The 19,485-nt window shown below is 48.0% G+C and overlaps 1 protein-coding gene across 1 annotated transcript in view; it reads right to left on the bottom strand.

The window, feature by feature from the left end:
* ST6GALNAC5 (ST6 N-acetylgalactosaminide alpha-2,6-sialyltransferase 5) overlaps window positions 1-19,485 on the bottom strand; it is a 100,392-nt gene that overhangs the window by 9,880 nt on the left and 71,027 nt on the right. Inside the window, exons 3-4 of the mRNA XM_072127180.1 lie at window positions 11,944-12,353; window positions 3,764-3,871 (exon numbers count right to left, since the gene is read on the bottom strand). Of these exons, the coding sequence (XP_071983281.1) occupies window positions 3,764-3,871; window positions 11,944-12,353 (518 nt within the window). The remainder of the gene's footprint in view (window positions 1-3,763; window positions 3,872-11,943; window positions 12,354-19,485) is intronic.

Genomic DNA, 19,485 nt, shown 5'->3' with positions numbered 1-19,485 from the left:
GTGTTCTGTAGCTCTCAGAACTATAATCCTGATGTGCTCTAAAAGATGAGATCCTTATATTCAATATGACACAAATCCTTTCTAGCTGCTATAGAGCAGAAGCTTCTGAAGTGACTCTCCCCCCTCTGCACCCACTAAACTTGACCTGACTTTGGGGGAGATTTCCCATAAGAGGGAGGGGCTTCTAGTTTAAGGGGGTAAAACCTGGTGACAACTTCCCTTTAAGTGTTCATTTAACATTGAAATTGTTAAACGTTTAAAGCGTTCTTCTCCCCGGGGTCCGTCCTAGACAAAAGTTCAATAACATCTGCTGTCCGCGCCATTAATGTCCTGGAGACGTATCCGTGCTAAATCTTCATCTCTCGTCCACCGGTTCGGTGACTTCATCGCTTCCGATACCTTTGAGACGTCCTTCGTATGAGCAGATACGAGATGCACTCAGTTCCCGGGCGCTGATTAGACGCAATGGGTTCTCTGCTTATTAATACTTCTAGTTCGTGGTGCGTGAGCCCCCCCCCCCCCACCGCTGCCGGGGGAGGAGTTATATATTGATTTAATGTTTTTGATAAATCTGCGTCTCCCACTGCCGCTAACTCCAGGGGGTTACATGGAAATATTAAGATCAAAGAGGTAAAAATTGGTGATTGAAGTCCAGGTTCTTCTCTGTGACGACCCCAATCTTTCATCCTCCGGCCTCTGGTCAAGGTCATTTATGAATATTCTAATCGGAGGTAAAGATGTAACTTGTAATATCAGAGCGGAGAGGAAATTGTTGCTATAAGGAGTCGCAGATAAAGCAGCCGCTTTCACCAGGTTATGTCCCACATTCGGCCACCAGGTGCAGCGCACAATATCCCAGGAACAAGCTGCACCCACACAACTGCCTGCACTCCACTACTTTATATATTCTTTATATAGCGCACACAGATACCGCAGTGCTGCACAAAGCATGTCATCAGTCCCTGTCCCCATGGGGCTCACAATCTAATCACCTACCAGTATGTTTTGGAGAGTGTGCAGGGTCCTGTGTACTATGTGCAGTGTGTACTATGTGCTGTGTGTACTATGTGCAGTGTCCTGTGTACTATGTGCAGTGTCCTGTGTACTATGTGCAGGGTCCTGTGTACTATGTGCAGGGTCCTGTGTACTATGTGCAGTGTTGTGTACTATGTGCAGTGTCCTGTGTACTATGTGCAGTGTCCTGTGTACTATGTGCAGTGTCCTGTGTACTATGTGCAGTGTCCTGTGTACTATGTGCAGTGTGTACTATGTGCAGGGTCCTGTGAACTATGTGCAGGGTGTGTACTATGTGCAGGGTGTACTATGTGCAGGGTCCTGTGTACTATGTGCAGTGTGTACTATGTGCAGGGTCCTGTGTACTATGTGCAGTGTGTACTATGCGCAGGGTCCTGTGTACTATGTGCAGTGTGTACTATGCGCAGGGTCCTGTGTACTATGTGCAGGGTGTCCTGTGTACTATGTGCAGGGGGTTTACTATGTGCTGTGTGTACTATGTGCAGTGTCCTGTGTGCTATGTGCAGGGTGTGCTATGTGCAGTGTCGTGTGTACTATGTGCAGGGTCCTGTGTACTATGTGCAGTGTCCTGTGTACTATGTGCAGGGTCCTGTGTACTATGTGCAGGGTCCTGTGTACTATGTGCAGGGGTCCTGTGTGCTATGTGCAGGGGTCCTGTGTGCTATGTGCTGGGGGTGTACTATGTGCAGGGGGTGTACTATGTACAGGGTCCTGTGTACTATGTGCAGGGTGTGTACTATGTGCAGTGTCCTGTGTACTATGTGCAGGGTCCTGTGTACTATGTGCAGGGTCCTGTGTACTATGTGCAGGGGTCCTGTGTACTATGTGCAGGGGGTTTACTATGTGCTGTGTGTACTATGTGCAGTGTCCTGTGTGCTATGTGCAGGGTGTGCTATGTGCAGTGTCGTGTGTACTATGTGCAGGGTCCTGTGTACTATGTGCAGTGTCCTGTGTACTATGTGCAGGGTCCTGTGTACTATGTGCAGGGTCCTGTGTACTATGTGCAGGGGTCCTGTGTGCTATGTGCTGGGGGTGTACTATGTGCAGGGGGTGTACTATGTACAGGGTCCTGTGTACTATGTGCAGTGTCCTGTGTGCTATGTGCAGGGTGTACTATGTGCAGGGTCCTGTGTACTATGTGCAGGGTCCTGTGTACTATGTGCAGGGTGTACTATGTGCAGTGTGTACTATGTACAGGGTCCTGTGTACTATGTACAGGGTCCTGTGTACTATGTGCAGTGTGTACTATGTGCAGTGTCTTGTGTACTATGTGCAGTGTCCTGTGTACTATGTGCAGTGTGTACTATGTACAGGGTCCTGTGTACTATGTGCAGTGTGTACTATGTGCAGTGTGTACTATGTGCAGTGTGTACTATGTGCAGGGTGTTCTATGTGCAGGGTGTACTATGTGCAGGGGGTGTACTATGTGCAGGGGGTGTACTATGTGCAGGGTCCTGTGTACTATGTGCAGTGTGTACTATGTGCAGTGTGTACTATGTGCAGTGTGTACTATGTGCAGTGTGTACTATGTGCAGGGTCCTGTGTGCTATGTGCAGTGTCCTGTGTACTATGTGCAGTGTCCTGTGTACTATGTGCAGTGTGTACTATGTACAGGGTCCTGTGTACTATGTACAGGGTCCTGTGTACTATGTGCAGTGTGTACTATGTGCAGTGTGTACTATGTGCAGTGTGTACTATGTGCAGTGTGTACTATGTGCAGTGTGTACTATGTGCAGTGTGTACTATGTGCAGTGTGTACTATGTGCAGTGTGTACTATGTGCAGTGTGTACTATGTGCAGGGTCCTGTGTGCTATGTGCAGTGTCCTGTGTACTATGTGCAGTGTCCTGTGTACTATGTGCAGTGTGTACTATGTACAGGGTCCTGTGTACTATGTGCAGTGTGTACTATGTGCAGTGTGTACTATGTGCAGTGTGTACTATGTGCAGTGTGTACTATGTGCAGGGTGTTCTATGTGCAGGGTGTACTATGTGCAGGGGGTGTACTATGTGCAGGGGGTGTACTATGTGCAGGGTCCTGTGTACTATGTGCAGTGTGTACTATGTGCAGGGTCCTGTGTACTATGTGCAGTGTGTACTATGTGCAGTGTGTACTATGTGCAGTGTGTACTATGTGCAGGGTGTTCTATGTGCAGGGTGTACTATGTGCAGGGGGTGTACTATGTGCAGGGGGTGTACTATGTGCAGGGTCCTGTGTACTATGTGCAGTGTGTACTATGTACAGGGTCCTGTGTACTATGTGCAGTGTGTACTATGTGCAGTGTGTACTATGTGCAGTGTGTACTATGTGCAGGGTGTACTATGTGCAGGGTGTTCTATGTGCAGGGGGTGTACTATGTGCAGTTACCTCTGTATAGTGCAGAAGGCGCCAGATTCAGGATTTCTGGTGCCCCCTGCACTGCTCCGACAGAGGGCAACACTTTTTTTGTGCAGCTTTCGCATGGGGTGTGCGACACATTTCTTTTGGACTTTGCCTGATAAATCTGGCGCACGCTCCGACCGAGCTTCAGTGCAGAGATTTGTATCACATTATGACTGGTGCAGCCACGAGAGGGTCACGTGTGCCGGACACGTCTAATACCTGTACACGCAGGTTACACTAGAAAGAACCTGCAAAGTCAGACAGAAATCTGGCGCCGGGCCCTTAGTGAATGAGCCCCTCAGCGTTCTGTTACATTTCTCGGATTCTCTTTGGCTTTGGATATTTACCTGCAGAAGTCGGGGGGGACCATCCCGTACACGTTGATTGTGTCGCACAATTCTAGCGCGATGGACATGGTGAACCATCCGGTGCTCAGCCAGGTGTTGGAGACTTTCCTGCAGGAGGAAGAAGCTCAGTTATTATAAAATACTTGTCTCATCCATAGAAAGTGACAGCGATGTAACATGGAACTAAGCCTGCCATTATTCACGACTGTGGAGCAGCTCAGTGCAAGAGAGGAGTGCAAGAATATAGGACCTGGACTAGTCACATGCTTCTGATTGTCCAATTACAAACCTGCTGTCCTGATTCATGTGAAAGGCCTTAGGACCTGCAGTGATGTCACAGGCATGTGACTCGTCACACGCTTCAGGTCATCCAGTTACAAACCTGCTGCCCTAATTCACCTGAACACCCTCCGTGCCCTGAGCTGATGTCACACCAGGAAGTCCCGCCCACTGCAGGAAACGCTGGATATGATTTTATAAGTAGTGATGATAGATACACCAGGCTGTGTCTCAGGCCAGGGAGAAGCCAGCAGCAGGATACAGGTAAGGCCGGAATTATTACTATGCTTTGTCAGTAACGTTACACTTATACTTTAAGTTCAATTTGTATGTAAGTCAGGACTGTATATTTTATAATTGTAGCTACAATCAAAAATTTAAAAATTGAATTTTCACAATTTCTTGCTGTCATGGGAACAAGGATTATCCATAAGACTTTATTACAGACCCCTGATCCCTGATAACTGCAGCCTAAGGGCTATAGTAACATCCAGAGAGGTAACAGGGGGGCAGAGAGGTCACAGGGGGGCAGGGAGGTCACCAGAGGTCACAGTGGGCAGAGAGGTCCGTCTGTAACTAGCAGTCGTCTGTAAGTCGGGTGTCCTTAAGCCGAGCACTGCCTACAGATCAGAAGCGTCTATCTTTGTATATATTGGTGTAGCTCAGGCTTGTGCCCCGTGTACTTGGCCATGTGACATGTGGCGCCTCCTGAATTCTTACAGAATAATTTCGGCCTGTGATTGGATGGGAGATTATCCGGCGCGTTCTGGCCTGAGGACTGGAAGGTAATCTGTGTGCTCAGAGCCGACATCCGTATAACACGACTTCATCAATATCCAGTATGAGAAGAGGGACACGTACTGCCCCGGGGTGTAGGAATATTATTGCCCCTACAGGTCTGGGGTCACTTCCTAAATCTGGGACTAGAAGCTTCTTGGAGGATGAGCCCCTTCTGCCGGTTTCAGTCTGAGTTTTTAGGACCTTTAGAGGACCAAATCTCGGCTAGACACTAGTCATTTGACACTTTATGCCCCTAAAAGGGATGTGATGGACATGTTGTGTCAAAGTGACGAAAAGACCCAATTTTACACCAAAAAAAGGAAAGGAATAGTGTTGCGCCCCTTCCCTACAGCACCCCCACAGGTGAAATAAGGCATTGCATGGAGCTTATACAGGTCAATGGGTTGTGGGGACAAACTGGGTCCTCCAGAGATTGTTAGGAGTGGAACCACTTAGACCCCCCCCCCCCCCTCAATCATGAGTCTAGGGGTCCCAATCATTGTCCTTTTGGCTACAGCCGCCCCATATAGAATGAATACTGTGTACACAACATATAAAGCACCTCAACTTGTGACCTTTTGGGGTCCCAGGAGTCAACCGATTGATGGAAGATAAATGTTAGTTTGGGAGACCCCTTTAAGTAGCTCCTTTTCGGTAGAAGGTTTCTTCCATATTCCAGAGTCCCATGAGCTGCAATACCAGAGCCGGCCTGTAGACGCGGGTGGCGCTGTCTCTCTCTCGCTCGGGGCCTCGCTCTTGATCCTGGTGTTTGCCCCTCGTTGTATGACTAGTCGCCTGTCTTTATGCTCAGAGACTCCATGTAAGGCCAGTAACGCACGAACATCAAGCACACTGCGCGGTGCCGCGTCTTGTGATTTCTGCCTCCACCTCTGGTCATTCCCATAAATATTAAAGGACATTGATTTATCGGCGGCAGCGCCAGGAGTTTGCATACGATGAGAGGATAAGGATCATAAAGACAGAAGGAGTCAATGTCATCATCAGCCGTCACAGTGTAACACGGGACCTCCGAACAATAGTCCATCTTATTATCTGCCTGCAGCGCCACCACAGGCCAGAAGAAGCACTGCGCCCTTACTACCAAAGTCATTGGGGCAGATTTACTTACCTGGTCCGTTCGCGATCCAGCGGTGTGTTCTCTGCTGTGGATTCGGGTCCGGCCAGGATTCACTAAGGCAGTTCCTCCGCCGTCCACCAGGTGGCGCTGCTGCGCTGAAGTTCCCCGGAGGCGCGCTGGAATTCACCGGCCTATACCTGGTGAAGGTAAGTGTAATTTTCGCGACACATTTTTTTTCTTAAATACGGCGGTTTTTCCGAATCCGTCGGGTTTTCGTTCGGCCACGCCCCCCGATTTCCGTCGCGTGCATGCCAGCGCCGATACCCCACAATCCGATCGCGTGCGCCAAAATCCCGGGGCAATTCAGGTACAATCGGCGCAAATCGGAAATATTGGGGCAAATTTACTTACCCGGTCCATTCGCGTTCCAGCGGCGGCTTCTCCGCTCTGGATTCGGGTCCGGCCGGGATTTAATAAGGTAGTTCTTCCGCCGTCCACCAGGTGGCGCTGCTGCGCTGAAAGTAAACTCATCGCGCCGGAATGCACCGAGCTGGACCAGGTGAAGGTAAGCGGTCCTTATGCGACACATTTTCGGTTTTTAAATGCGGCGGTTTTTCCGAAAACGTCGGGTTTTCGTTCGGCCACGCCCCCCGATTTCCGTCGCGCGCATGCCAGCGCCGATGCGCCACAATCCGATCGCGTGCGCCAAAATCCCGGGGCAATTTAAGTACAAGCGGCGCAAAACGGAAATATTCGGGTAACACGTCGGGAAAACGCGAATCGGGCCCTTAGTAAATGACCCCCATTGTGTAATCATCCGTACCGGGAGCCCCTCAGTGACTGTCACTGCTATAATCCTGCCCTACAGGTGCCCCCATCTACTAGCTACAGTGTGTATTATCCCTGTACTGTGACATCACTGTGTGTATTATCCCTGTACTGTGACATCACTGTGTGTATTATCCCTGTACTGTGACATCACTGTGTGTATTATCCCTGTACTGTGACATCGCTGTGTGTATTATCCCTGTACTGTGACATCACTGTGTGTATTACCCCTGTACTGTGACATCACTGTGTGTATTATCCCTGCACTGTGACATCACTGTGTGTATTATCCCTGTACTGTGACATCACTGTGTGTATTATCTCTGTACTGTGACATCACTGTGTGTATTATCCCTGTACTGTGACATCGCTGTGTGTATTATCCCCTGTACTGTGACATCACTGTGTGTATTATCCCCTGTACTGTGACATCACTGTGTGTATTATCCCCTGTACTGTGACATCACTGTGTGTATTATCCTGTACTGTGACATCGCTGTGTGTATTATCCCTGTACTGTGACATCACTGTGTGTATTATCCCTGTACTGTGAAATCACTGTGTGTATTATCCCCTGTACTGTGACATCACTGTGTGTATTATCCCCTGTACTGTGACATCACTGTGTGTATTATCCTGTACTGTGACATCGCTGTGTGTATTATCCCTGTACTGTGACATCGCTGTGTGTATTATCCCTGTACTGTGACATCACTGTGTGTATTATCCCTGTACTGTGACATCACTGTGTGTATTATCCCCTGTACTGTGACATCGCTGTGTGTATTATCCCCTGTACTGTGACATCACTGTGTGTATTATCTCTGTACTGTGACATCGCTGTGTGTATTATCTCTGTACTGTGACATCGCTGTGTGTATTATCCCCTGTACTGTGACATCACTGTGTGTATTATCCCTGTACTGTGACATCACTGTGTGTATTATCCTGTACTGTGACATCGCTGTGTGTATTATCCCTGTACTGTGACCTCGCTGTGTGTATTATCCCTGTACTGTGACATCGCTGTGTGTATTATCCCCTGTACTGTGACATCACTGTGTGTATTATCCCTGTACTGTGACCTCGCTGTGTGTATTATCCCTGTACTGTGACATCACTGTGTGTATTATCCCCTGTACTGTGACATCTCTGTGTGTATTATCTCTGTACTGTGACATCGCTGTGTGTATTATCCCTGTACTGTGACCTCGCTGTGTGTATTATCCCTGTACTGTGACATCGCTGTGTGTATTATCCCCTGTACTGTGACATCACTGTGTGTATTATCCCTGTACTGTGACATCACTGTGTGTATTATCTCTGTACTGTGACATCGCTGTGTGTATTATCCCTGTACTGTGACCTCGCTGTGTGTATTATCCCTGTACTGTGACATCGCTGTGTGTATTATCCCCTGTACTGTGACATCACTGTGTGTATTATCCCTGTACTGTGACATCACTGTGTGTATTATCCCTGTACTGTGACATCGCTGTGTGTATTATCCCTGTACTGTGACATCACTGTGTGTATTATCCCTGTACTGTGACATCACTGTGTGTATTATCTCTGTACTGTGACCTCGCTGTGTGTATTATCCCTGTACTGTGACATCACTGTGTGTATTATCCCTGTACTGTGACATCGCTGTGTGTATTATCCCCTGTACTGTGACATCACTGTGTGTATTATCCCCGTACTGTGACATCACTGTGTGTATTATCCCCTGTACTGTGACATCGCTGTGTGTATTATCCCTGTACTGTGACATCACTGTGTGTATTATCCCCTGTACTGTGACATCACTGTGTGTATTACCTTTGTACTGTGACATCGCTGTGTGTATTATCTCTGTACTGTGACATCACTGTGTGTATTACCTTTGTACTGTGACATCGCTGTGTGTATTATCCCTGTACTGTGACATCACTCTGTGTATTATCCTGTACTGTGACATCACTCTGTGTATTATCCTGTATTGTGACATCACTGTGTGTATTATCCTGTACTGTGACATCACTGTGTGTATTACCTTTGTACTGTGACATCGCTGTGTGTATTATCTCTGTACTGTGACATCACTGTGTGTATTATCCCTGTACTGTGACATCACTGTGTGTATTATCCTGTACTGTGACATCACTGTGTGTATTATCCTGTACTGTGACATCACTCTGTGTATTATCCTGTACTGTGACATCACTGTGTGTATTATCCTGTACTGTGACATCACTGTGTGTATTACCTTTGTACTGTGACATCACTGTGTGTATTATCCCCGTACTGTGACATCACTGTGTGTATTATCCCTGTACTGTGACATCACTGTGTGTATTATCTCTGTACTGTGACATCGCTGTGTGTATTATCTCTGTACTGTGACATCACTGTGTGTATTATCCCTGTACTGTGACATCACTGTGTGTATTATCCCTGTACTGTGACATCGCTGTGTGTATTATCCCCTGTACTGTGACATCACTCTGTGTATTATCCTGTACTGTGACATCACTCTGTGTATTATCCTGTACTGTGACATCACTCTGTGTATTATCCCTGTACTGTGACATCACTCTGTGTATTACCTTTGTACTGTGACATCGCTGTGTGTATTATCCCCTGTACTGTGACATCGCTCTGTGTATTATCCTGTACTGTGACATCACTCTGTGTATTATCCTGTACTGTGACATCACTCTGTGTATTATCCTGTACTGTGACATCACTGTGTGTATTATCCCTGTACTGTGACATCACTCTGTGTATTACCTTTGTACTGTGACATCACTCTGTGTATTACCTCTGTACTGTGACATCACTGTGTATTATCCCCTGTACTGTGACATCACTCTGTGTATTATCCTGTACTGTGACATCACTGTGTGTATTATCCTGTACTGTGACATCACTGTGTGTATTATCCTGTACTGTGACATCACTCTGTGTATTATCCTGTACTGTGACATCACTGTGTGTATTATCCTGTACTGTGACATCACTGTGTGTATTATCCCTGTACTGTGACATCACTGTATGTATTACCTTTGTACTGTGACATCACTCTGTGTATTACCTCTGTACTGTGACATCACTGTGTGTATTATCCCCTGTACTGTGACATCACTGTGTGTATTATCCCTGTACTGTGACATTACTGTGTGTATTACCTCTGTACTGTGACATTACTGTGTGTATTATCCCCTGTACTGTGACATCACTGTGTGTATTATCCCTGTACTGTGACATTACTGTGTGTATTACCTCTGTACTGTGACATCACTGTGTGTATTATCCCTGTACTGTGACATCGCTGTGTGTATTATCCCTGTACTGTGACATCACTGTGTGTATTATCTCTGTACTGTGACATCACTGTGTGTATTATCCCTGTACTGTGACATTACTGTGTGTATTATCCCTGTACTGTGACATCACTGTGTGTATTACCTTTGTACTGTGACATCACTGTGTGTATTATCCTGTACTGTGACATCACTGTGTGTATTATCCCTGTACTGTGACATCACTGTGTATTATCCCTGTACTGTGACATCACTGTGTGTATTACCTCTGGGTGGGATAAGGTCTGGATATCACAAACTATTTTCCATCAGGAGGAGATTCACCACAAGAGTCTGAGGTAAAACCATGGGAACCAATCAGAGCTCAGCTTTCATTTTCCCTCAGCAGTTTATAATATGAGAGCTGATCTCTGATAGGTTCCCATGGTTTTACCTCAGACTCTTGTGGTGAATCTCCTCTGACACGTTGTGCGTCCTGTTATTCTCCTATAATAATTCCCATACATCCGTCTCCATTTCGGATCAATAATTAAAGCGCCGTCATGTGAATTCCGCTGGAATATTAATAAGACTCGAGACTCAATATAAATTTAAAATACAAGAAAAAAATGACTGAGAAAAACGCTCTTTTCTCCGTGGTTGGTGATGGGTGACGGCCGCGCCGCGGTTCAGATGGTTCACACGATTCGCCGATCTGTTGCTCATTATCAATTATCCATTTATCTGACAAGTGAAATTGTTCTGGAATAACCAACAACGGGGAATCAGATATCGGCACGTTACATGGCGGCGGCTGCGTATGGCGGATTGTCTTACCCGGTGACTCCTGGACCTGAAGCCACAGAAATTTCATATAAGTCGTATCATCATGGGTTTAATATTTGGATTCAGCTATTCCCGAATTTTGGCAGGTCCGCTCATCACTAATCAGGAGTGACCAACACCGATGCGGTTTTCATGACCTTTTCTAAGATGAGACGACACTTCTAGATACTTCAAGGAACCCCCCCTCTAGATACTTCTAGGACACCCCTTCTAGATCCTCCCAGACCCCCCTTCTAGATACTCCCAGACCCCCTTCTAGATACTCCCAGACCCCTTCTAGATACTCCCAGACCCCAATTTAGATACTTCAAGGCCCCCTTTAGATACTTCTAGACCCCCTTCTAGATACTCCCAGACCCCAATTTAGATACTTCAAGACCCCCCTTTAGATACTTCTGGACCCCCTTCTAGATACTCCCAGACCCCCTTCTAGATACTCCCAGACCCCCTTCTAGATACTCCCTGACCCCCCTTCTAGATACTCCCTGACCCCAATTTAGATACTTCAAGGCCCCCCTTTAGATACTCCCAGACCCATTCTAGATACTTCTAGACCCCATTCTAGATACTTCTAGACCCCCCCTCTAGATGCTCCCAGACCCCCCCCCCCTTCTAGATACTTCTAGACCCCCTTCTAGATACTCCCAGACCCCAATTTAGATACTTCAAGGCCCCCCTTTAGATACTTCAAGGCCCCCCTTTAGATACTTCTAGACCCCCTTCTAGATACTCCCAGATCCCCTTCTAGATACTTCCTGACCCCAATTTAGATACTTCTAGACCCCATTCTAGATACTCCCAGACCCTCTTCTAGATACTCCTAGACCCCCTTCTAGATACTTCTAGACCCCCTTCTAGATACTCCCAGATCCCCTTCTAGATACTTCCTGACCCCAATTTAGATACTTCTAGACCCCATTCTAGATACTCCCAGACCCCCTTCTAGATACTCCCAGACCCCCTTCTAGATACTCCCAGACCCCCTTCTAGATACTTCTAGACCCCCTTCTGCAGAACCCCTGGACTCGGGCGGCAGAACCACTTTATTGATACATTTCTATTAGAATGTTCCGTGATTTTCCTACCGGTCTTTTCCCGTCTCCTTCTTGAAGAGATCATCGAGCTGCAGCATCTTGTGTCGGCTGATGATGTGGACTTGGAGTCGAGGTAGGATCTTGTTGATGAGCTGCAGGTTGTTGTAGACGAGTCCTTTGCCGTCTCTTCTCATGTAGCTGCTGGGCCCCCAGAAGATGAAGACGGTCCCATGGCTCATGTTCAGGAGCTCGTTGCGGCTGCGCAGGATGCGCTGGATGCTGGAGTGCGCGATCACCCGCAGGCTGGTTTTGTTGCCAACGTCCTGTGCGTAGTCCCTGGTGGGAGCGTCGTTCATACGTATCACGCACTCCGTCTGGTCGATCTCATGGCCCAGTTTACTGCCGAGCAGGTGCCCCGAGCTGGTGACCAGCGCACAGGTCCTGCAGTGCATCTTCAGGGGCTGCGGAGAGAGAGGACATACAGCGAGACGTAAAAGCACAAGCGTTACATCCACAATGCACTTTACATTCTCTTACACAGACGGAGGACCCTAAAGGCCCTGGAGGTCCTGAAAATACACAGAGATGAACCTGAATATGATCGAATAATCTACTCCCAACAAATGCCAACTGAGCATCTCCTAACCTATGGAGGCAGAGATTTTCTCCACCTCTCCCTGCGATCTACAGTCACTCAGGTCCTTTGCTCTTGCCCGTTTTTTCAGTGATTTGGACTCCAGTGTTGGGTAAGTTCGGATGTTTCCTGACTACAGATCTCCCAAATTGTCTATGTATAGTGTATAATCCCTCCCCTTATATACAGCGCATACGCACTGACAATCTGTATAGTGTATAATCCCTCCCCTTATATACAGCGCATACGCACTGACAATCTGTATAGTGTATAATCCATCCCCTTATATACAGCGCATACTCACCGCCGCACTGACAATCTGTATAGTGTATAATCCATCCCCTTATATACAGCGCATACGCACCGCCGCACTGACAATCTGTATAGTGTATAATCCATCCCCTTATATACAGCGCATACGCACCGCCGCACTGACAATCTGTATAGTGTATAATCCCTCCCCTTATATACAGCGCATACGCACTGACAATCTGTATAGTGTATAATCCATCCCCTTATATACAGCGCATACTCACCGCCGCACTGACAATCTGTATAATGTATAATCCATCCCCTTATATACAGCGCATACGCAATGACAATCTGTATAGTGTATAATCCCTCCCCTTATATACAGCGCATACGCACTGACAATCTGTATAGTGTATAATCCCTCCCCTTATGTACAGCGCATACGCACCGCCACACTGACAATCTGTATAGTGTATAATTCGTCCCCTTATATACAGCGCATACGCACTGACAATCTGTATAGTGTATAATCCCTCCCCTTATATACAGTGCATACGCACCGCCGCACTGACAATCTGTATAGTGTATAATCCCTCCCCTTATATACAGCGCATACGCACCGCCGCACTGACAATCTGTATAGTGTATAATCCCTCCCCTTATATACAGCGCATACGCACCGCCACACTGACAATCTGTATAGTGTATAATTCGTCCCCTTATATACAGCGCATACGCACTGACAATCTGTATAGTGTATAATCCCTCCCCTTATATACAGCGCATACGCACCGCCGCACTGACAATCTGTATAGTGTATAATCCATCCCCTTATATACAGCGCATACGCACCGCCGCACTGACAATCTGTATAGTGTATAATCCATCCCCTTATATACAGCGCATACGCACCGCCGCACTGACAATCTGTATAGTGTATAATCCATCCCCTGATATACAGCGCATACGCACCGCCGCACTGACAATCTGTATAGTGTATAATCCCTCCCCTTATATACAGCGCATACGCACTGACAATCTGTATAGTGTATAATCCATCCCATTACATACAGCGCATACACAGCGCCGCACTGACAATCTGTATAATGTATAATCCATCCCCTTATATACAGCGCATACGCACTGACAATCTGTATAGTGTATAATCCATCCCCTGATATAGAGCGCATACGCACCGCCGCACTGACAATCTGTATAGTGTATAATCCCTCCCCTTATATACAGCGCATACGCACTGACAATCTGTATAGTGTATAATCCATCCCATTACATACAGCGCATACACAGCGCTGCACTGACAATCTGTATAATGTATAATCCATCCCCTTATATACAGCGCATACGCACTGACAATCTGTATAGTGTATAATCCATCCCCTTATATACAGCGCATACGCACTGACAATCTGTATAGTGTATAATCCATCCCCTGATATACAGCGCATACGCACCGCCGCACTGACAATCTGTATAGTGTATAATCCCTCCCCTTATATACAGCGCATACGCACTGACAATCTGTATAGTGTATAATCCATCCCATTACATACAGCGCATACACAGCGCCGCACTGACAATCTGTATAATGTATAATCCATCCCCTTATATACAGCGCATACGCACTGACAATCTGTATAGTGTATAATCCATCCCCTTATATACAGCGCATACGCACTGACAATCTGTATAGTGTATAATCCCTCCCCTTATATACAGTGCATACGCACCGCCGCACTGACAATCTGTATAGTGTATAATCCCTCCCCTTATATACAGCGCATACGCACCGCCGCACTGACAATCTGTATAGTGTATAATCCCTCCCCTTATATACAGCGCATACGCACCGCCACACTGACAATCTGTATAGTGTATAATTCGTCCCCTTATATACAGCGCATACGCACTGACAATCTGTATAGTGTATAATCCCTCCCCTTATATACAGCGCATACGCACCGCCGCACTGACAATCTGTATAGTGTATAATCCATCCCCTTATATACAGCGCATATGCACCGCCGCACTGACAATCTGTATAGTGTATAATCTCTCCCCTTATATACAGCGCATACGCACTGACAATCTGTATAGTGTATAATCCGTCCCCTTATATACAGCGCATACGCACTGACAATCTGTATAGTGTATAATCCATCCCCTTATATACAGCGCATACGCACCGCCGCACTGACAATCTGTATAGTGTATAATCCATCCCCTTATATACAGCGCATACGCACCGCCGCACTGACAATCTGTATAGTGTATAATCCATCCCCTGATATACAGCGCATACGCACCGCCGCACTGACAATCTGTATAGTGTATAATCCCTCCCCTTATATACAGCGCATACGCACTGACAATCTGTATAGTGTATAATCCATCCCATTACATACAGCGCATACACAGCGCCGCACTGACAATCTGTATAATGTATAATCCATCCCCTTATATACAGCGCATACGCACTGACAATCTGTATAGTGTATAATCCATCCCCTGATATACAGCGCATACGCACCGCCGCACTGACAATCTGTATAGTGTATAATCCCTCCCCTTATATACAGCGCATACGCACTGACAATCTGTATAGTGTATAATCCCTCCCCTTATATACAGTGCATACGCACCGCCGCACTGACAATCTGTATAGTGTATAATCCATCCCCTTATATACAGCGCATACACAGCGCCGCACTGACAATCTGTATAATGTATAATCCATCCCCTTATATACAGCGCATACGCACTGACAATCTGTATAGTGTATAATCCATCCCCTGATATACAGCGCATACGCACCGCCGCACTGACAATCTGTATAGTGTATAATCCCTCCCCTTATATACAGCGCATACGCACTGACAATCTGTATAGTGTATAATCCATCCCCTTATATACAGCGCATACGCACTGACAATCTGTATAGTGTATAATCCCTCCCCTTATGTACAGCGCATACGCACCGCCACACTGACAATCTGTATAGTGTATAATCCTTCCCCTTATATACAGCGCATACGCACCGCCACACTGACAATCTGTATAGTGTATAATCCTTCCCCTTATATACAGCGCATACGCACCGCCGCATGGTGCACAATCCTCCGATGTCTCCTTAATTCTCCGCTGAGAAGAAGCCAAAAATAATCGTCTTTTTAGAGAAGAATCCGAGGCGTAAATCTATAGAGAGCTCAATTATACCCGACGTCTCGGCTCTCACAAAAAATGTCACTTTCAAGTTGTTTTTTTTCTGCCGTCTTTAAGAATTTCTCGCAATTAAAACATTTTCTAGAGTCGTGTCGGCGGCGGCAGCAATCAGCATCTCGCACACACGCAGCCGCCGCGTTCTCATCTGCAAAGAAACTCTTGACATCTTCACTAATGAACAGAGGCGCACGGCGCAGAGACGAGCTAATTTTTATTTGTTGTTGAGTCACAGGGGAGAATCAAGAAGATGCAAAACTTCACAGTACAAAGAGGCCCGTCCATCAAACATCAGTAAATCCTCAGCGAGTCATCGAGAGGCCTAAAGAGACTGCGACCAAAAAAGACTAAAAATGGTCATAGGCTTAAAGGAGTCTCCAAGCCCCCCCCCCCCAGCCCCCCATAAGTAAGAGCAGCATTGTACGGGGCACTGTATTAGATTTCCTCATATATCTTTATTGTTCTCCAAAGATCTATCATTTTGGAGAAAATTAATTGTAAACTTTATGCAAATTAGCTCTTTGGCACAACAGGGGCGGAGCTATGATTGCGGCTGCACACGTTTTCTTCTCTCTACACCTTAGGGCCACATTTTTCTGAACACAGATGTACGAGCCGTGGTGCGGGGCAGGCAGACTAGGGGGCAATTCTATGCCTGATCAGACCTGGCGAAGAAGTATTCTACCCCCCCAGGATTTATCGGGAGGTCAGAGCCAGGAGACGGGGGGGCAACATCATATACTGAAGCACTTAGCACCAGCGTATGATAAATGTGCCCCCTTATACACTCACCGGCCACTTTATTAGGTCCACCTGTCCAACTGCTCGTTAACACTTAATTTCTAATCAGCCAATCACATGGCAGCAGTGCATTTAGGCATGTAGACATGGTCAGGACAATCTCCTGCAGTTCTCCCGAGCATCAGTATGGGGAAGAAAGGTGATTTGAGTGCCTTTGAACGTGGCCTGGTTGTGGGTACCAGAAGGGCTGGTCTGAGTATTTCAGAAACTGCTGATCTACTGGGATTTTCACGCACAACCATCTCTAGGGTTTACAGAGAATGGTCCGAAAAAGAAAAAACATCCAGTGAGCGGCAGTTCTGTGGGCGGAAATGCCTTGTTGATGCCAGAGGTCAGAGGAGAATGGGCAGACTGGTTCGAGCTGATAGAAAGGCAACAGTGACTCAAATCGCCACCCGTTACACCCAAGGTAGGCAGAAGAGCATCTCTGAACGCACAGTACGTCCAACTTTGAGGCAGATGGGCTACAGCAGCAGAAGACCACACCGGGTGCCACTCCTTTCAGCTAAGAACAGGAAACTGAGGCTACAATTTGCACAAACTCATGGAAATTGGACAGTAGAAGATTGGAAAAACGTTGCCTGGTCTGATGAGTCTCGATTTCTGCTGCGACATTCGGATGGTAGGGTCAGAATTTGATACAACAACATGAAAGCATGGATCCATCCTGCCTTGTATCAGCGGGTCAGGCTGGTGCTGGTGTCATGGATCCATCCTGCCTTGTATCAGCGGGTCAGGCTGGTGGTGGTGGTGGTGGTGTCATGGATCCATCCTGCCTTGTATCAGCGGCTCAGGCTGGTGGTGGTGCTGGTGTCATGGATCCATCCTGCCTTGTATCAGCGGCTCAGGCTGGTGGTGGTGGTGTCATGGATCCATCCTGCCTTGTATCAGCGGCTCAGGCTGGTGGTGGTGGTGTCATGGATCCATCCTGCCTTGTATCAGCGGGTCAGGCTGGTGGTGGTGGTGTCATGGATCCATCCTGCCTTGTATCTGCGGCTCAGGCTGGTGGTGGTGGTGTCATGGATCCATCCTGCCTTGTATCAGCGGCTCAGGCTGGTGCTGGTGGTGTCATGGATCCATCCTGCCTTGTATCAGCGGCTCAGGCTGGTGGTGGTGGTGTCATGGATCCATCCTGCCTTGTATCAGCGGGTCAGGCTGGTGGTGCTGGTGTCATGGATCCATCCTGCCTTGTATCAGCGGGTCAGGCTGGTGGTGCTGGTGTCATGGATCCATCCTGCCTTGTATCAGCGGCTCAGGCTGGTGGTGGTGTCATGGATCCATCCTGCCTTGTATCAGCGGCTCAGGCTGGTGGTGGTGGTGTCATGGATCCATCCTGCCTTGTATCAGCGGGTCAGGCTGGTGGTGGTGGTGTCATGGATCCATCCTGCCTTGTATCAGCAGGTCAGGCTGGTGGTGGTGTCATGGATCCATCCTGCCTTGTATCAGCAGGTCAGGCTGGTGGTGGTGTCATGGATCCATCCTGCCTTGTATCACCGGGTCAGGCTGGTGGTGGTGGTGTCATGGATCCATCCTGCCTTGTATCAGCGGCTCAGGCTGGTGGTGGTGGTGTCATGGATCCATCCTGCCTTGCATCAGCGGCTCAGGCTGGTGGTGGTGGTGTCATGGATCCATCCTGCCTTGTATCAGCGGCTCAGGCTGGTGGTGGTGTCATGGATCCATCCTGCCTTGTATCAGCGGGTCAGGCTGGTGGTGGTGTCATGGATCCATCCTGCCATGTATCAGCGGCTCAGGCTGGTGGTGCTGGTGTCATGGATCCATCCTGCCTTGTATCAGCGGTCAGGCTGGTGGTGGTGGTGTCATGGATCCATCCTGCCTTGTATCAGCGGGTCAGGCTGGTGGTGGTGGTGTCATGGATCCATCCTGCCTTGTATCAGCGGGTCAGGCTGGTGGTGCTGGTGTCATGGATCCATCCTGCCTTGTATCAGCGGCTCAGGCTGGTGGTGGTGGTGTCATGGATCCATCCTGCCTTGTATCAGCGGCTCAGGCTGGTGGTGGTGGTGTCATGGATCCATCCTGCCTTGTATCAGCGGCTCAGGCTGGTGGTGGTGGTGTCATGGATCCATCCTGCCTTGTATCAGCGGGTCAGGCTGGTGGTGGTGGTGTCATGGATCCATCCTGCCTTGTATCAGCGGCTCAGGCTGGTGGTGGTGGTGTCATGGATCCATCCTGCCTTGTATCAGCGGGTCAGGCTGGTGGTGGTGGTGTCATGGATCCATCCTGCCTTGTATCACCGGGTCAGGCTGGTGGTGGTGTCATGGATCCATCTTGCCTTGTATCAGCGGCTCAGGCTGGTGGTGGTGGTGTCATGGATCCATCCTGCCTTGTATCAGCGGCTCAGGCTGGTGGTGGTGGTGTCATGGATCCATCCTGCCTTGTATCAGCGGCTCAGGCTGGTGGTGCTGGTGTCATGGATCCATCCTGCCGTGTATCAGCGGGTCAGGCTGGTGGTGCTGGTGTCATGGATCCATCCTGCCTTGTATCAGCGGGTCAGGCTGGTGGTGGTGGTGTCATGGATCCATCCTGCCTTGTATCAGCGGCTCAGGCTGGTGGTGGTGGTGTCATGGATCCATCCTGCCTTGTATCAGCGGGTCAGGCTGGTGGTGGTGGTGCTGGTGTCATGGATCCATCCTGCCTTGTATCAGCGGTCA

The sequence above is a fragment of the Engystomops pustulosus genome, chromosome 10, assembly GCF_040894005.1.
Source record: "Engystomops pustulosus chromosome 10, aEngPut4.maternal, whole genome shotgun sequence".
Classification (NCBI taxonomy): domain Eukaryota; kingdom Metazoa; phylum Chordata; class Amphibia; order Anura; family Leptodactylidae; genus Engystomops; species Engystomops pustulosus.
Note: the sequence above shows the minus strand (reverse complement) of the source record. Positions and strands in the feature narration are given on the sequence as shown.